General features: G+C 33.4%; 1 protein-coding gene across 2 annotated transcripts; it reads right to left on the bottom strand.

The window, feature by feature from the left end:
• Positions 1-6,442: 6,442 nt before the first annotated feature.
• Positions 6,443-12,717, bottom strand: LOC145043589 (receptor-like cytosolic serine/threonine-protein kinase RBK1). 2 transcript variants are annotated; one of them, XM_078992290.1, is made up of 7 exons: positions 12,430-12,717; positions 11,785-12,351; positions 8,657-8,914; positions 8,407-8,561; positions 7,402-7,481; positions 7,193-7,328; positions 6,443-7,081 (listed from the first exon to the last, which is right to left on the bottom strand). In XM_078992290.1, exons 1-7 carry the CDS (start codon positions 12,434-12,436, stop codon positions 6,773-6,775), a joined length of 1,512 nt encoding a protein of 503 aa, XP_078848416.1. In that variant the 5' UTR covers positions 12,437-12,717; the 3' UTR covers positions 6,443-6,772. The 2 variants fall into 2 exon arrangements, with proteins under 2 accessions (XP_078848416.1, XP_078848417.1); XM_078992291.1 differs by having other exon boundaries at positions 6,915-7,091.
• Between the last annotated feature and the right edge of the window lie 443 nt (positions 12,718-13,160).

Raw genomic sequence — 13,160 nt, 5'->3', positions numbered from 1 at the left:
AACATACTAAGTTTTATCTTGACATAAAACCAATAATAGCAACATACTTTATAACTTAACATATAGAACTTCCGAATATAACTTCGGAACTATATCGCACACAAAATATATATAGAATCCTAAGTATAACTAAAGATCTACATTAGTATACTACTATGACAATAACATGCTAACAACTTTATGATAGTTGTATACTTTCAAATACGAAATAACTATATCCCGGTTATTATAACTATCTACATTGATACTGATATATATACTATCCTATAGACATAATAATAACATATATATAATATTTAGCATGCGTTTTCCCCCGAAATATTAGAAATTCGGGCCGTGAAACTCACCTTATCAGCGTGATTTTATGTAATCTTAGCAGAAATGGTTAGCGGTACGAGCTCGTTGGGGCTCGGGAAGCAAAACGGCTTCAGCAAACGAGAGAGAAAGAAAGTAGAAATGGTGTAATGAGCCTTGGGGTCGAAATGGCTATTTATAGGCTGATTTTTGGCCCTCATGACGTGACAAAATGATAGGTTCACGTCGTGAGTTATGGCAAGAGTCATCCCGTAGCTTTAACACGTGTTTTCTAGCCTCGAATAGTGTCCTGCAGCGTCATCACGTCGTGAGAAAACCTAGCTCACGTCGTGAGCTTTTGGGTTATCGTTCCGTAGACTTCTAGATGCAAATGAGGTGGTTTGACTCCTCACGTTGTGATTTTTTAGGTTCACGTCGTGAGTCCAGTCAAATTAGGGTTTCTGACACGTGTCGTGCACTCAGACAGCTATAACTTTGGAAGGTCGTAACTTTTGCATACGAACTCCATTTTTAAAGTTCTTTATATCCACACGTAGGTATTTATGAGCACTACAACTCTCTTTTAGAATCAAATAGCTAATTCTAATCCTATTCTAAATTCCTTATGTTATAGAGATTTTATAGTGTTCGGTTTATCATAACTTCTTCATGCTAAGTCTGATTTAGATGTTCTCTATATTTTTGGAATCGTATGGATGTATACTTTGATTTATACCATAAAGTATGTATGAAAGTTCATATTTATATTAGAATTATCATGAAATACATAGTGATTTTACTACATTACTAGTTTAACAAAATCACATTACATGATTGGTATAATCATATGTGATTATTATTGACCTATTTTGACTAGTGTTACAGAGGGTGAAACCGAACTTGTGAGAATTGTGCGAAGTTATCTCAGGTGTAGTGAAGACAGTGAGTCAGGCTATTATACAAGCGAAGGTTTAGAAGAAGGATTAGAAGATGGTTGGCTGCAATTAGAGTTGTCGAGAATTATGCTCTGATACCAAGCCAGACTTTGTTAAATATTGTGTATTGTATTGTATTTTATTGATAATTGTTGGAAAATTTAGTATAAATATTTATATTTTTACTGACTTTGGACATATATAATTATATACATATGGTGTATATATAATTAACTCTAAGTAGGTTTGTGTTCTCCTCCACAAGGACTTCGAAACTATATATTATATGTCCAAAATGGAGTATATTTGAATGAGATATCGATACTCAAAGAAGGGTATTTGAGAATAAATTTAGCAAAAAGGGATGAATGTGGGAATGAGTCCCACATTGGTAGAAAGACCAAACTCAACAAGGTTTATAAGCTTGAATGCATGTAAGGCTTACAAGCTTGTGTCTATGGTTTTACTACAATTCCTCCCTGCGCGCAGGGGGGTGCAAATCTTGGATTTCGTAGACCAAAAACACCCAATTTGTGCATGGGCGCAACCTGCAGACACGAATGCAGCTCCGAAAACTCGCGCTACCCTCGTTTTTGCTAAACTTGACAAGTTTGGTCCCTATATTTGAATTTTGTAATGGATGCATCAATTACGTAAGTAATGACATTTATTTGCATTAAACGCTCAATCAATCATTGATTTGTTTCCATTACACGATTCAAGTATAAAAGGAGACCTTTACCATCTCATTCAACACATGAATGAAAATACTCTTCTTTCTCCTCCTTCTCTGTACTCCTACTTCCGGAGACTCCTTCAGGCAAGTGAAATATCCAACAATACACCACTATTAAGTTTGTTGTACCCTGAGAACAGACAACGAATCTGTTTAAGGGAATCGAGTCCAACTCGAGCCTCAGCGACCACGTTTTGCTACTAACCTTTCTTTCGAGGAAACTTTCAAGAGGAAAACGAACTCCTTACACTAACAGTCTTAATCAAAATTTATTCTTTGTTCTAAACCTTTTGTTTTTCTGTTCTTTTATCAATTTTGTAGTGATCTTTTCCTGTAATCTATTTAATTGTGCTTACGGCTCTTTCAGAATGTTCGGAACTCCTGTTGCTATTGGTGCTACCCCTGCTGTGAACTCAAATGCACCGGTTCCAAACATCATGGCTAATCATGCTGAGAGACCTGCAAAATTTTCGGGTCTGAACTTCAAGAGGTGGCAGCAGAAGATGCTATTCTACTTGACCACCTTGAACCTGGCTCGGTTCCTAACAGAAACTGCTCTTGTAATTGTTGAGGGGCAGGCTGATGCTCAAACTGTGAATGAAGTGGATGCATGGAAGCATTCAGAATTTCTGTGTCGCAACTATGTGTTGAATGGGCAAACTAATGCACTTTACAACGTTTATTGTAAATTTGTAACTGCTAAGGATCTATGGGAATCTTTGGAAAGAAAGTATAAGACAGAAGATGCTGGAACTAAGAAGCATGTTTGTAACACCCGTGTTTCCAGGCTAGGCATTATTGCCAATGTAGTAGTCTAGGTTAACCCTTGTAACTCTTTTTTTTTTTTGAAGTATTAATGATGAAATATTTGAATATTATGTGGATTATGTGAATTATGTGTTTATTTTCTAAATTATTATAATTTAATGAATTAAGAATAAAATAAGCGTTAAAATTAAAGTGTGAGATAAGCCCGATATCTTTGCATGAAGATGTAGTGGTTAAAACAAGAATTCCGTAGATATAATGAATGCCGAAATTCGAGTTATAACGAAGAAGTTATGACCTGTCGAAGTTTTGCGACAAAACCGGCGTGGCACAGCGTGACGTAAATAGTGAATTTATGCAGGAGTGATATTTAGCCTTAGTGATCAACACGACAGACGTAGATAATGTTGAACCGAGAGCGTGCATAAAAAGAACACCCAAATCTAACTTCGTATGAGGAAGTTATGATTTTTCGAAGTTTCGACTTAGTAGTATGCAGCCCGAATACTCGATTTGAGATCGAGCGGTTTTTAGCCAAAACAATCTAAATGAGAATAGAAGATCTCGTCGATAGTAGTTCAACGGTAAAAAGACAGACGAAAACAGACGTCGGATGAAAAAGTTATGAATATATAACGGAGTTTCCCTGTCCCGACCTACTAAAAATAATATAATAAAAATAAAGTCAAAATTAGCCAACAGAGTCTAAATGAAAGTTGTAAAGCATAATCTCGCCTACGCGTGGATATAAAGAACGTCGAAAACGGAGCTCGTATGCGAAAGTTATGAATTTTTGAAGATTATGGCACGCATACCAAAGCTTATCCGAAGCGTACGCTCAACGTAACCAAGATTACACCCAGCGTACTTGGAAATTACTCTCAGTGTAATCCCAGACCCAACAGCCAATAAATAGAAACCGAGATCAGCCATTTGCCTTGCCATTTTTCTTCCTTTCCCTCTAAGTTTTGCATCATTTTGCTTGCCAATTATATCCCGAAGCCCCGACATCATTCCCAAGCCCCAAAGCAAGTTTCGAAGCCCCAAGGATCCCGAGAAGTGAGATTCCCGAGTCGAAGCTCTGCCCGCAAGAAGCCTGGTTTTTTAAAGATCTTCCAGATCTACCGAAGAATATTACTTCTGCAAGCCGTAGTGCTGCCCGGTCATCTTTTGATCAAGTGAGTGTATAGTCCGTTTCAAATACACGATATTATACAAGTAATCGTTGAATGTATTTAAGAATACGGGTTATGTGAGGGTATTATTATTACCTTTTAACACATAGACTTATATGACTCTCCTTGAAATTTCTTGTTATGTGTTTACGTATTACTTGCCATTTGGATGGAGTATTGAAAGAGCATGCTATACAGTTTTTTTTTTTAAAATTATGTATAAAACATGTATATTTTTATCTACTAATATGTTGGGTAGAACATGGGTAGACAGTTGGTGCGCAATGAAATAAATTGATGAGAGACCTCGTTGTTGATGTTCTTCTAGTCATTCAGCAGAGTATGGATGACGACCACGGACTATTCTAGACAGTCTTGTGGAACGCTAGCAGGCTCATAACCTGTAGGTGTTGTGAACGATGTGTTCATCGGTGTACCCTATCCCCCACATGGTTGCCTTTAGGACACTTATTGTTGAGGAAGCCCCTCTGCAGTAATGTCCGTCCCGATGAAAATCCTAGATTAGATCCCTTGAGATAGATGTTATTTTAGGGACGTAAAGTGAGGATAACGGGAATGAGTAATTGGGTTATTGTTAAATGTTGAATTAAATATAATTATTTATTGTGGGTTGAAAACCCCAAGCCTAACCCACCCAGTTTATTTGTATTACAGAAAGTGAATCAAGGGCATAAGATGGATGAATCATCATGTTGTTTTGTTTACAAGTATGTATATGTATATATTTGTTGAATGACTTGTAATGTATCGTTTATACTTTATGGTCTGTATCGGAACATGACATCCCGATTTTTTATTATGAAATGAAATCATATTTCTTTATGAAATGTCTTGATAAAATCTATTTTTTTCATATTTTGTTTTTGGGAACAAATTCCGCATCTCTTTTAAAATTAAAAGGATTTACTCTGAAAACGTTTAAAAAGCATAAATGAAACCGGTCTTTTCTGGCCGAGATTTTGGGGATGTCACAATGTTGTTGCTAAGTTCTTAGAATACAAAATGGTTGACTCAAAATCGATTATGAGTCAAGTCCAAGACCTTCAGGTCATCATACATGATAACAATGTAGAAGAGATGGATCTTAATGAGTCATTCCAAGTTACATCAATGGTTGAAAAGCTTCCTCCTGGTTGGATAAACTTCAAAAATTACCTTAAGCATAAGCGAAAGGAGATGTCTGTGGAGGAACTGGTCGTACGTCTTCGCATTGAAGAAGACAATCGAATGGCTTTAAATAAAGGCAGTGAAGTTGAATCTTCTAAGGTTCATATAGTGGAAGTTGGTCAAACTTCCAAGAGCAAAATCAAGGGACCTCACAAAGGGCAAAAACCTAGGCCCCAATACAAGAACTTTCAAGAAGATGTTCAAGTGTTACAACTTTGGCCAACCGGGTCACAAGGCTTCGGAGTGCCCGCAACCTAAAAGGGAAAACCGTCAAACAAACATTGTGAATGATTTCATGGAGTTGGTGGTCATGATAACTGATCTCATGGCTATGGTCTTTGAAGTGAATCTCATGAATACAAATTCAAAGGAGTGGTGGATTAACACGAGGGCTACTCATGTGTGTCATGATACCTACAAAGAAGTTGAAGATGATGAAAAGCTCTACATGGGAAATGTAGCTACTGCAGATATCAAAGGTGTTGGTGATGTCATTCTAAAAATGACTTCGGGGAAAGAAGTGAAGCTTAGGGATGTTTTGTATGTTCCTGAACTTCATAAGAATCTAGTGTCGGGTGGTTTGTTGAACCAATTTGGTTTTAAGCTAGTGTTTGAGTCGGACAAGTTTGTTTTGTCCAAAAAATGGTATGTTTGTGGGAAATAGATATGCCTTGAATGACATGTTCAAATTGAATGTAATGGTCACAAACAAAATGAATAATACAAGTTCTAGTTCTGCTTATTTGCTTGAGTGTTCAAATATTTAGCATGATCGCTTAGGACATGTAAATTACAATTCTATTAAACGATTAATTAAAACTAAAATACATACCAAAACTTAATATTTACTCAAATATATAAGGAATATATATACCTTGGAATTGTCTAATATATATTTGGATCATACCTGTAGTTCTTTTTATAAATGCTATAAATTATGATGATTTATATTTTTAAAATCTATCATCAGCGTATAACTTTGCCGTCTAATAAAGAAAAAAAATGTTTTAATATTTTGATCATTTATTATAATCTTATAAAATATATGATTCACATTAATTAAAAGAAAAAAGAAACTTATAAATTATAAAATTAATATCAATACATCAAATCCAATCACTCATCATCGTTTCATATCGTGTTCATCTATGTCTTATAATATGCCATTCTTATCAATAGCCCTCATCAAAGATCACAAAAGCTTCGACTAGTAACTATCAAAAGATCGTAACAAAGATGTATAAGTACCTGGCTAGGACTACCCTAGACGTAAAAGCCGATTTCTTGTTTTTTGATAGGACATATGAGCAACATTATAGTTGTATTGCTAACGTGCGCTTGGAGTGTAACTTACTATTTTGGGGCTTTAATTAACCTTCCATCTTTCTTTCTAAAAACTTACATTTTTGGGATTTAATAAATGTATATATCATAAATACACGATTTACAACCCTTTTCTCCATCTAAAATCAACAACAACCAACACTTCCAAGAAAAATATACAACAAAAAAAGACAATACCCCTTTGGCCTTTGATACACCAGCACGTTGTTACTGTTAACAATAATGTTAACAGCAACAACGTGTCTGATAAATACATACAAGTATGTATACAGTACAAGACACATACAATGTCTGATTTTATATCAGACACATTGTATCTGTACAAGTTTATATCAACCCATAACAAGTTCCTGATGACGATTGAGATCATTGAGATACGTTGTAGAAGTATAACCCTCCAAATCACAAGCATCTAAAATCATTGCTCTCCCATCAAATGTCTTTTGTCTCAAATCCATGATCGTGGAATCCCCTTTTAGTATTTGAACAACTCGTTTCATGTTCGGGCGTTTTTCAGGCATGTGATGAATACATGATGAAGCAAGCAATATTATACGCTTTACTTCGATAAGTTCATACGAATTTTCTAATCGAGGATCAATTAGTCCCTTTATGTTACCTTTCTCCAATAGCGGTTTCGCCTACAAACGACTGTATATAAGTAGAAATTCTCTCACGATTTTTGTTAAAGAAATAATAATGTGTTTTAATTTATTTGTTTATTATTTTTTGTATTTAATTCTTTGACGTACCCAAATTACGAGACTTTGTCGATGTGAATCAACAGCACGACGACCGGAGATAAGTTCGAGCAAAAGAACACCAAAAGCAAATACATCCGTCTTTTCATGAATTACTCCGTGCATGAAATACTCGGGAGCCATATATCTAGAAAATAAATTTTTAAAAAAAATGATTTTTTGATATAAACAAGCAAACAAAAAAGTAAAATTTTTAGTACCCGAAAGTGCCTTCGATTGGTGAAACAACTTGTTGAGCCCATTTTTCCGGTAGCCATTTCGCTAGACCAAAATCTGATATCTACTCAAATATATATAAACTATATATGAGTGTTTCATATATATATATATATATATATATATATATATATATATATATATATATATATATATATATATATATATATATATATATATATATATATATATACACACTTTGAGAGTGTTTGAGATTATTTTTCAAACCGACTTTTTAGATTTTTGGTTTTTTCAAATAGCCAAAAGTTTAAAAATGTGTCAGGCAATTTCAAAAGTCCTTTTAGATTGAGTTTTTGGCAAGAAGAAAAAAAGAAAGTGGTTTTAGAAGTGAGGAATTTGTGATTTTTGGCTATTGCTCCCTCAAAAATTAATCCAGACACATTTTAATATAAATCAAAACGTCTTTTTGTCAAAAATGACTTTTTAGGTTAAAAAGCAATCTCAAACACCCCGGTATTATGATATATGAGTGAGTGTTTATATCTGATCCCAGAAAGAATGACTTTTTGGGGTGGTTTCCTCTTTTTTTTTTCCATTAAGTCGTGTATAGGTAAAGTGGTTGAATGGATTTATAATGGTGTCTTATTAATAAAGTGTTTTCTAGACCGAATAAACCGTCTAAACCAGACTAAATGACCATTTTACATTAACATTCAAAAAAAAAAAAAACAAATTTCACACTATTCATTAATTGCAACGATATTCATCAAATTTAATAGGACAGAAATTATGAGGAAGAAACATTCATTGATAGTTGTACACATAAAGTGCTTAACCCGTTATTGCTATTAAGTCACAAAGAGAAAGAATCTTATCTCTATTAAGTCCTAAATGTTTTACAAATTTTCCTTAGTTTGTTTTTTTTCCCTCCATTTGCGTAAGTGTGTGTCATTTTCGCAAATATTTTTTAAAAATCATTTATCCGAAGTTTCAAGGATTTATCAAAGTAGTGAAATAAAGAAATTAACCTGAGGTTGATAGTCTTCAGTTAATAAAATATTGGAAGCTGTGATATCGCGATGAATTATACGTTTGTTACAGTCATAATGAAGATACTGTAAACCTTCCGCAATCCCAATCGCTATCTTAAACCTTATCTTCCAATCTACACTCTCTTCATTGCCTAAAAATTAAAAATTATGTAAGCTGTATACGAGTGTTTTTTTTTTTTTTTTTTACTTAATGTAAATACAGAAAGTTGGGAAATATGAGATTTACCATGTAGTAAAGTTGCAAGGCTACCATGAGGGGCGAATTGAAGGACAAGGTGCAAATCATTATCAGAACTGAAACCGATTAACCTAGCGGCGTTTGGGTGGTTGATATGTGCAATGATCCCAAGTTCGGTTAAAAAATCCCCAACTCTATCTTCGTCTTTTTTCTCTTTTTTTGTTATTTTTTTTACAGCTACAATTTGACCATCCCGTAAATATCCTTTGTATACTTCCGCGTGCCCGCCTTTTCCGAGTAAATTGTCTGTACCAAACATTTTAATCAGAACATAACAAAACAGAACAGGTTGTACTGTGTTTGGTATGTTTAAATTAAGGATCTCACTATCAATGGTCTCACTTAAAAAAGTGAATGAGACATAAGAGTCGCTATCAATATCTTATAGAGTAAATTACTGAAATCGCCTTTATAATTTGGTCAAAATTAAACGTTTGATTCCTAACTTTTTTTTTTTGCATTCCGATCGTCCCTGTGGTTTGATTTTGTTGCGTTTTCCGTCCCTTAGATACATAATGCTAGGGACCAAACATGCAATTTTGATCAAACCATAGGGACAAAAAACGCAACAAAATCAAAACATAGAGATGATCTAAGTGCAAAAAAAAAAGTTAAAAACCAAACATGTAATTTTGACCAAACCATAGGGACGATTTCAGTAATTTACTCTATCTTATATAAGGAAGGTTGTAAGGAAGAAAAGAATCGCCTTATTTTTTCGAAAATAGCTTAACCCAAGTTGTACTGTGTTTGACATACACTGTACTTTTTTTTAAATCCCGTCTTAAAAATAGTAAACACGAAGGGAGATGGACTCACTATCGCGTTCTCGTCTGTGTAAAAGACCAAAATAACCCTAAACCATATCAATAAGATAAAAAATAAAAAATAAAAAAAATGATGTATTGTGTTTGACATACTCTGGATTTTAAAAAAACTAACCCACTTGTAAAGAAGGAGGGACATAAAAGACCATAATAGTCTTAAACCATGTCAATAAGATAATCAAAAAAAAATTGTCGAAACTAAAAAACGTTAAACAAGGTGAGACAGGGACTCGCACTCGCTATCCTTGTTTTGTACGTGGAAAAGACGCAAATGCCCTTGTTGTGGAGATAGCTCTAGAAAAAATTTATCGGGTGTAATTTAGTCGTGGCGGGTGTGAAGGGGCAGTCGTATGAAGGAGTGTTTTTGTTGTTGTGTGTAAGTTTAGGGACTTAGATGTAACTTTATTATATTGTTGGAAGATGATTAATGGAACATGATCACATGGTGGATCTAGCCATCTAGGGTATGTAGTACATTTATGTGATGAGATTGAAGATGATTAATGAAAAGAGCATGTGGGGTTTTTGGAGTATTCTCATCACAGAAGATGTCTCCATAAGTCAAGTCCAATTGAACTACATTTTTTTACCAATAAATAACTCAACTCTTTTGTGTGCTTTTGGGCTCTTTTATTGGTCCAGGTGCACTGCCTTTGTATGACACGAGCTATTTAATTTTCTGTCTTTTTGTAATTATAGAATTTAATAATTAATCCAATAATTTATATATTATGGTTCAAGCATAAAGTGTCGGGGATCAGGTTTTGCCTAAAACCTAAACCTGGTTTTTGTGTAAAAAACTAAAAATAGCAATCAAATATATTCCGACATAAAAAAAGTCGTTACATTTTACACAATCAACAGTAAATAACTATATTAATCCAATAATTTATATATAATTGGTTTTGGGTTTGTTTTAGTTTAAAAAAATTTGTCTGAATAGGATAAGATAAGAAGTAGTTATTATTATTGAGTAAAAGGGAAATTGCAACTAGTTTGTGAGTGAAGTAGACATTGCACCTAGATTTGATTACAACATATGCTCTTACACTGGTTCAACTGTCAGGGGTTTCTTTTGTCCTACAAAATTTATTTATTTTTTTTTATTTTCATTATTGGTTATCATTTTGGTGTAAAAGTTTAATGTATGGAATATTGGTTGTTCAACGTATGAGTTTATTATTATCCATTTTTAGTTTCTTTTAATTGTTTTAAGTTTGAGTTTGTATAGTTTTAGTAAATATAATTGTATAGTTGTATCGATCATACTGTTTCAAAGTTATTCAGAAATATAAATGCTTTTTAATATATTGAAGTTATTGTAACAAAAAAGATAGAACAAAATTATTATAACGAAAAAGATGCAAGACATATTAAGTAAGGCAAAATTTAGTTGGTTGTGTTTGTTTAATAATACAAACTAGAAAGTTATAATAAAAGGATGTAAGATAAATTTGTAAAGAAAAAAAAAACTTATATATAGGATATGAAAATTTGTATAAGTTGGAAAATAGAATATACTTAAAATATTTGTTTGGAATAAAATACTAATATGTAATGGGTTAGAGATAAATCACCTTTTACATCTTTTTTTATGCAAAAATGCTCCTTCTAACCGGTTACATGAAAAAATAAATTATAATATTCTTAAAGCAAAAAATAACTCTCATGCTTAAATTAGAACCTTACGTACAATTTTTATCTATGTATAACTATTATAAAGACGTGTATGAAATTGGCAATCTAAAAATAGCAATAATCCTATTGTGGTTTGCAATTAAATGAAAGTAACTTTCATGATTATATTAAAAGCTTCTTTTTTTTTTTTTTTGGCTATATCTCATGTTACTTAGAATAAGCTTTTAAAGGAGTTGAAAATCTATATTTAAAACATCTACAAACTCTAGACAATTTATGGTAAATTAAGAAAGTCAAAGTCATTTAAACAAGTATTTTCCTCAGTTTATAAAAAATATTCTTTTTTCAACAGAAAAATGATAATAACAGTAAAAACAAAACCCAAATATTGATTGATATATGTTGCTAAAAGTTAATATTCTCATAAAGTTAGAATTTACAAAATCCTGATGCAGATTAAGTTAGGGGTGCCTTTGAGGATAAGAAGTCTAGTTCATTTTCCATTATATTAAATTTGACGAATATTATTTTAATGTTTTTTTTAAAGTTACATGTTAGATATATTAATTATCTAATTCTATAATCGTTGTTCAAGTTTAATTATCTTGTTGGCATAAAAAATTCAAGAGGAGAAGAGTAAGAAAGTGTTACCATGGCTGAAACCATTTGTAGCCGACTCAAGTTCTTCATAAGTGAAACTCCGCCATGAAGGTTTAGGCATATAAAACTCGTTAATGGTCGCCTCCGAGCTATTATTCCTCCCAAATTTCTTCATGAAGCTCTTCCTTGAATGTTCATATCCAGCCACCAACGGCCCAGTCGAAAACCTTCTGAACGATTTCCACTTCAAATTATCCATCATATTCCTCCATGGCACCGTCTCCGCCGTTGGCGACGCCGGAACGCTGGTGCTGCTGTTTTCCCTATCTCCATCTCCGTCGCATCCTCCCGTCGTCGCCACTGCCGGAGGTTTCTTATCAAATTTCAAGCTGCAGGTGCTCGCGCTCGCACTCATGCTCCTTCTTAGGTTGATACTGTTATCGGAATCAGAACCGGATCCAGGAACTTCAAACACGCCTCTTGGAGACGATTGATCGTCGCTTTCATTACCACGATCGCGTTTGTTTTTCAAGCTTTCATCCGATTTCTTTTCTAGGTTTTTATGAGGTTTCTTTGAGCTTTCTCCCTTCATTAAACTCTTCGGCATTTTTCGTGAACCTAGAGCACAACGGAAACCGGAATGAGATAAAATCGTAAATAAATGACGACAAAATTTCAAAATCGGAGAGCAATTACCTTTCATTTCGATGCGATTGAGCTTAAATTGATAGGACAGGCTCAGTTCCAACAACACTTGGGGAGTTTTTCTTGCATTTAAACCATGTCCATAATCAATGACGTGCGCGGTCGTTCCGCTGTGGGAGACGACGGTGACAGTGACGGAGAAAGTAAGAGACGGTGGCGGAGAAAGAATGGACGAAAATCGAATGGTTCAGAGAGAGAGAAGGGGGGGAGAAATAGTATGGCGTTGAGAGGCAGATATTATTTGAAGGAAGAGTATGAGGAGGGAAGATTGGAAGAAATGCTCTGCCTTCGAATTTTATACACCGTTTCCTTTTTATTTTTCCTTTTCTTGTAACAATAATTAAATATATTTCTAATCAATTTTTATTAAGATCAATAATTTTTTTACTAATAGAAATAAAATTAAAATTTTTATTTTCTATTTTTAGTTACAACTAGTAGAAATCACATCGCGCATTAGGCATTAGGTCATAAAACTTCTATGTATTTCATATGTAGAATGTGATTTCTAAATGCTAACGGTTTATATATATATATATATATATATATATATATATATATATATATATATATATATATATATATATATATATATATATATATAGAATGGTAACAATTACATTACATCAAGTGAACCAAAAATATCAAAATAAAGTTTAAAAATGTATTTATTTTATGCAACATCATAGAAATACAAAAGTTTAAATAAGAAAATCAATAAT

Source organism: Lactuca saligna, chromosome 4 (assembly GCF_052625555.1).
Source record: "Lactuca saligna cultivar CGN05327 chromosome 4, ASM5262555v1, whole genome shotgun sequence".
In the NCBI taxonomy this organism is placed as follows: Eukaryota; Viridiplantae; Streptophyta; class Magnoliopsida; order Asterales; family Asteraceae; genus Lactuca; species Lactuca saligna.
This window is presented reverse-complemented; position numbering and strand designations above follow the sequence as displayed.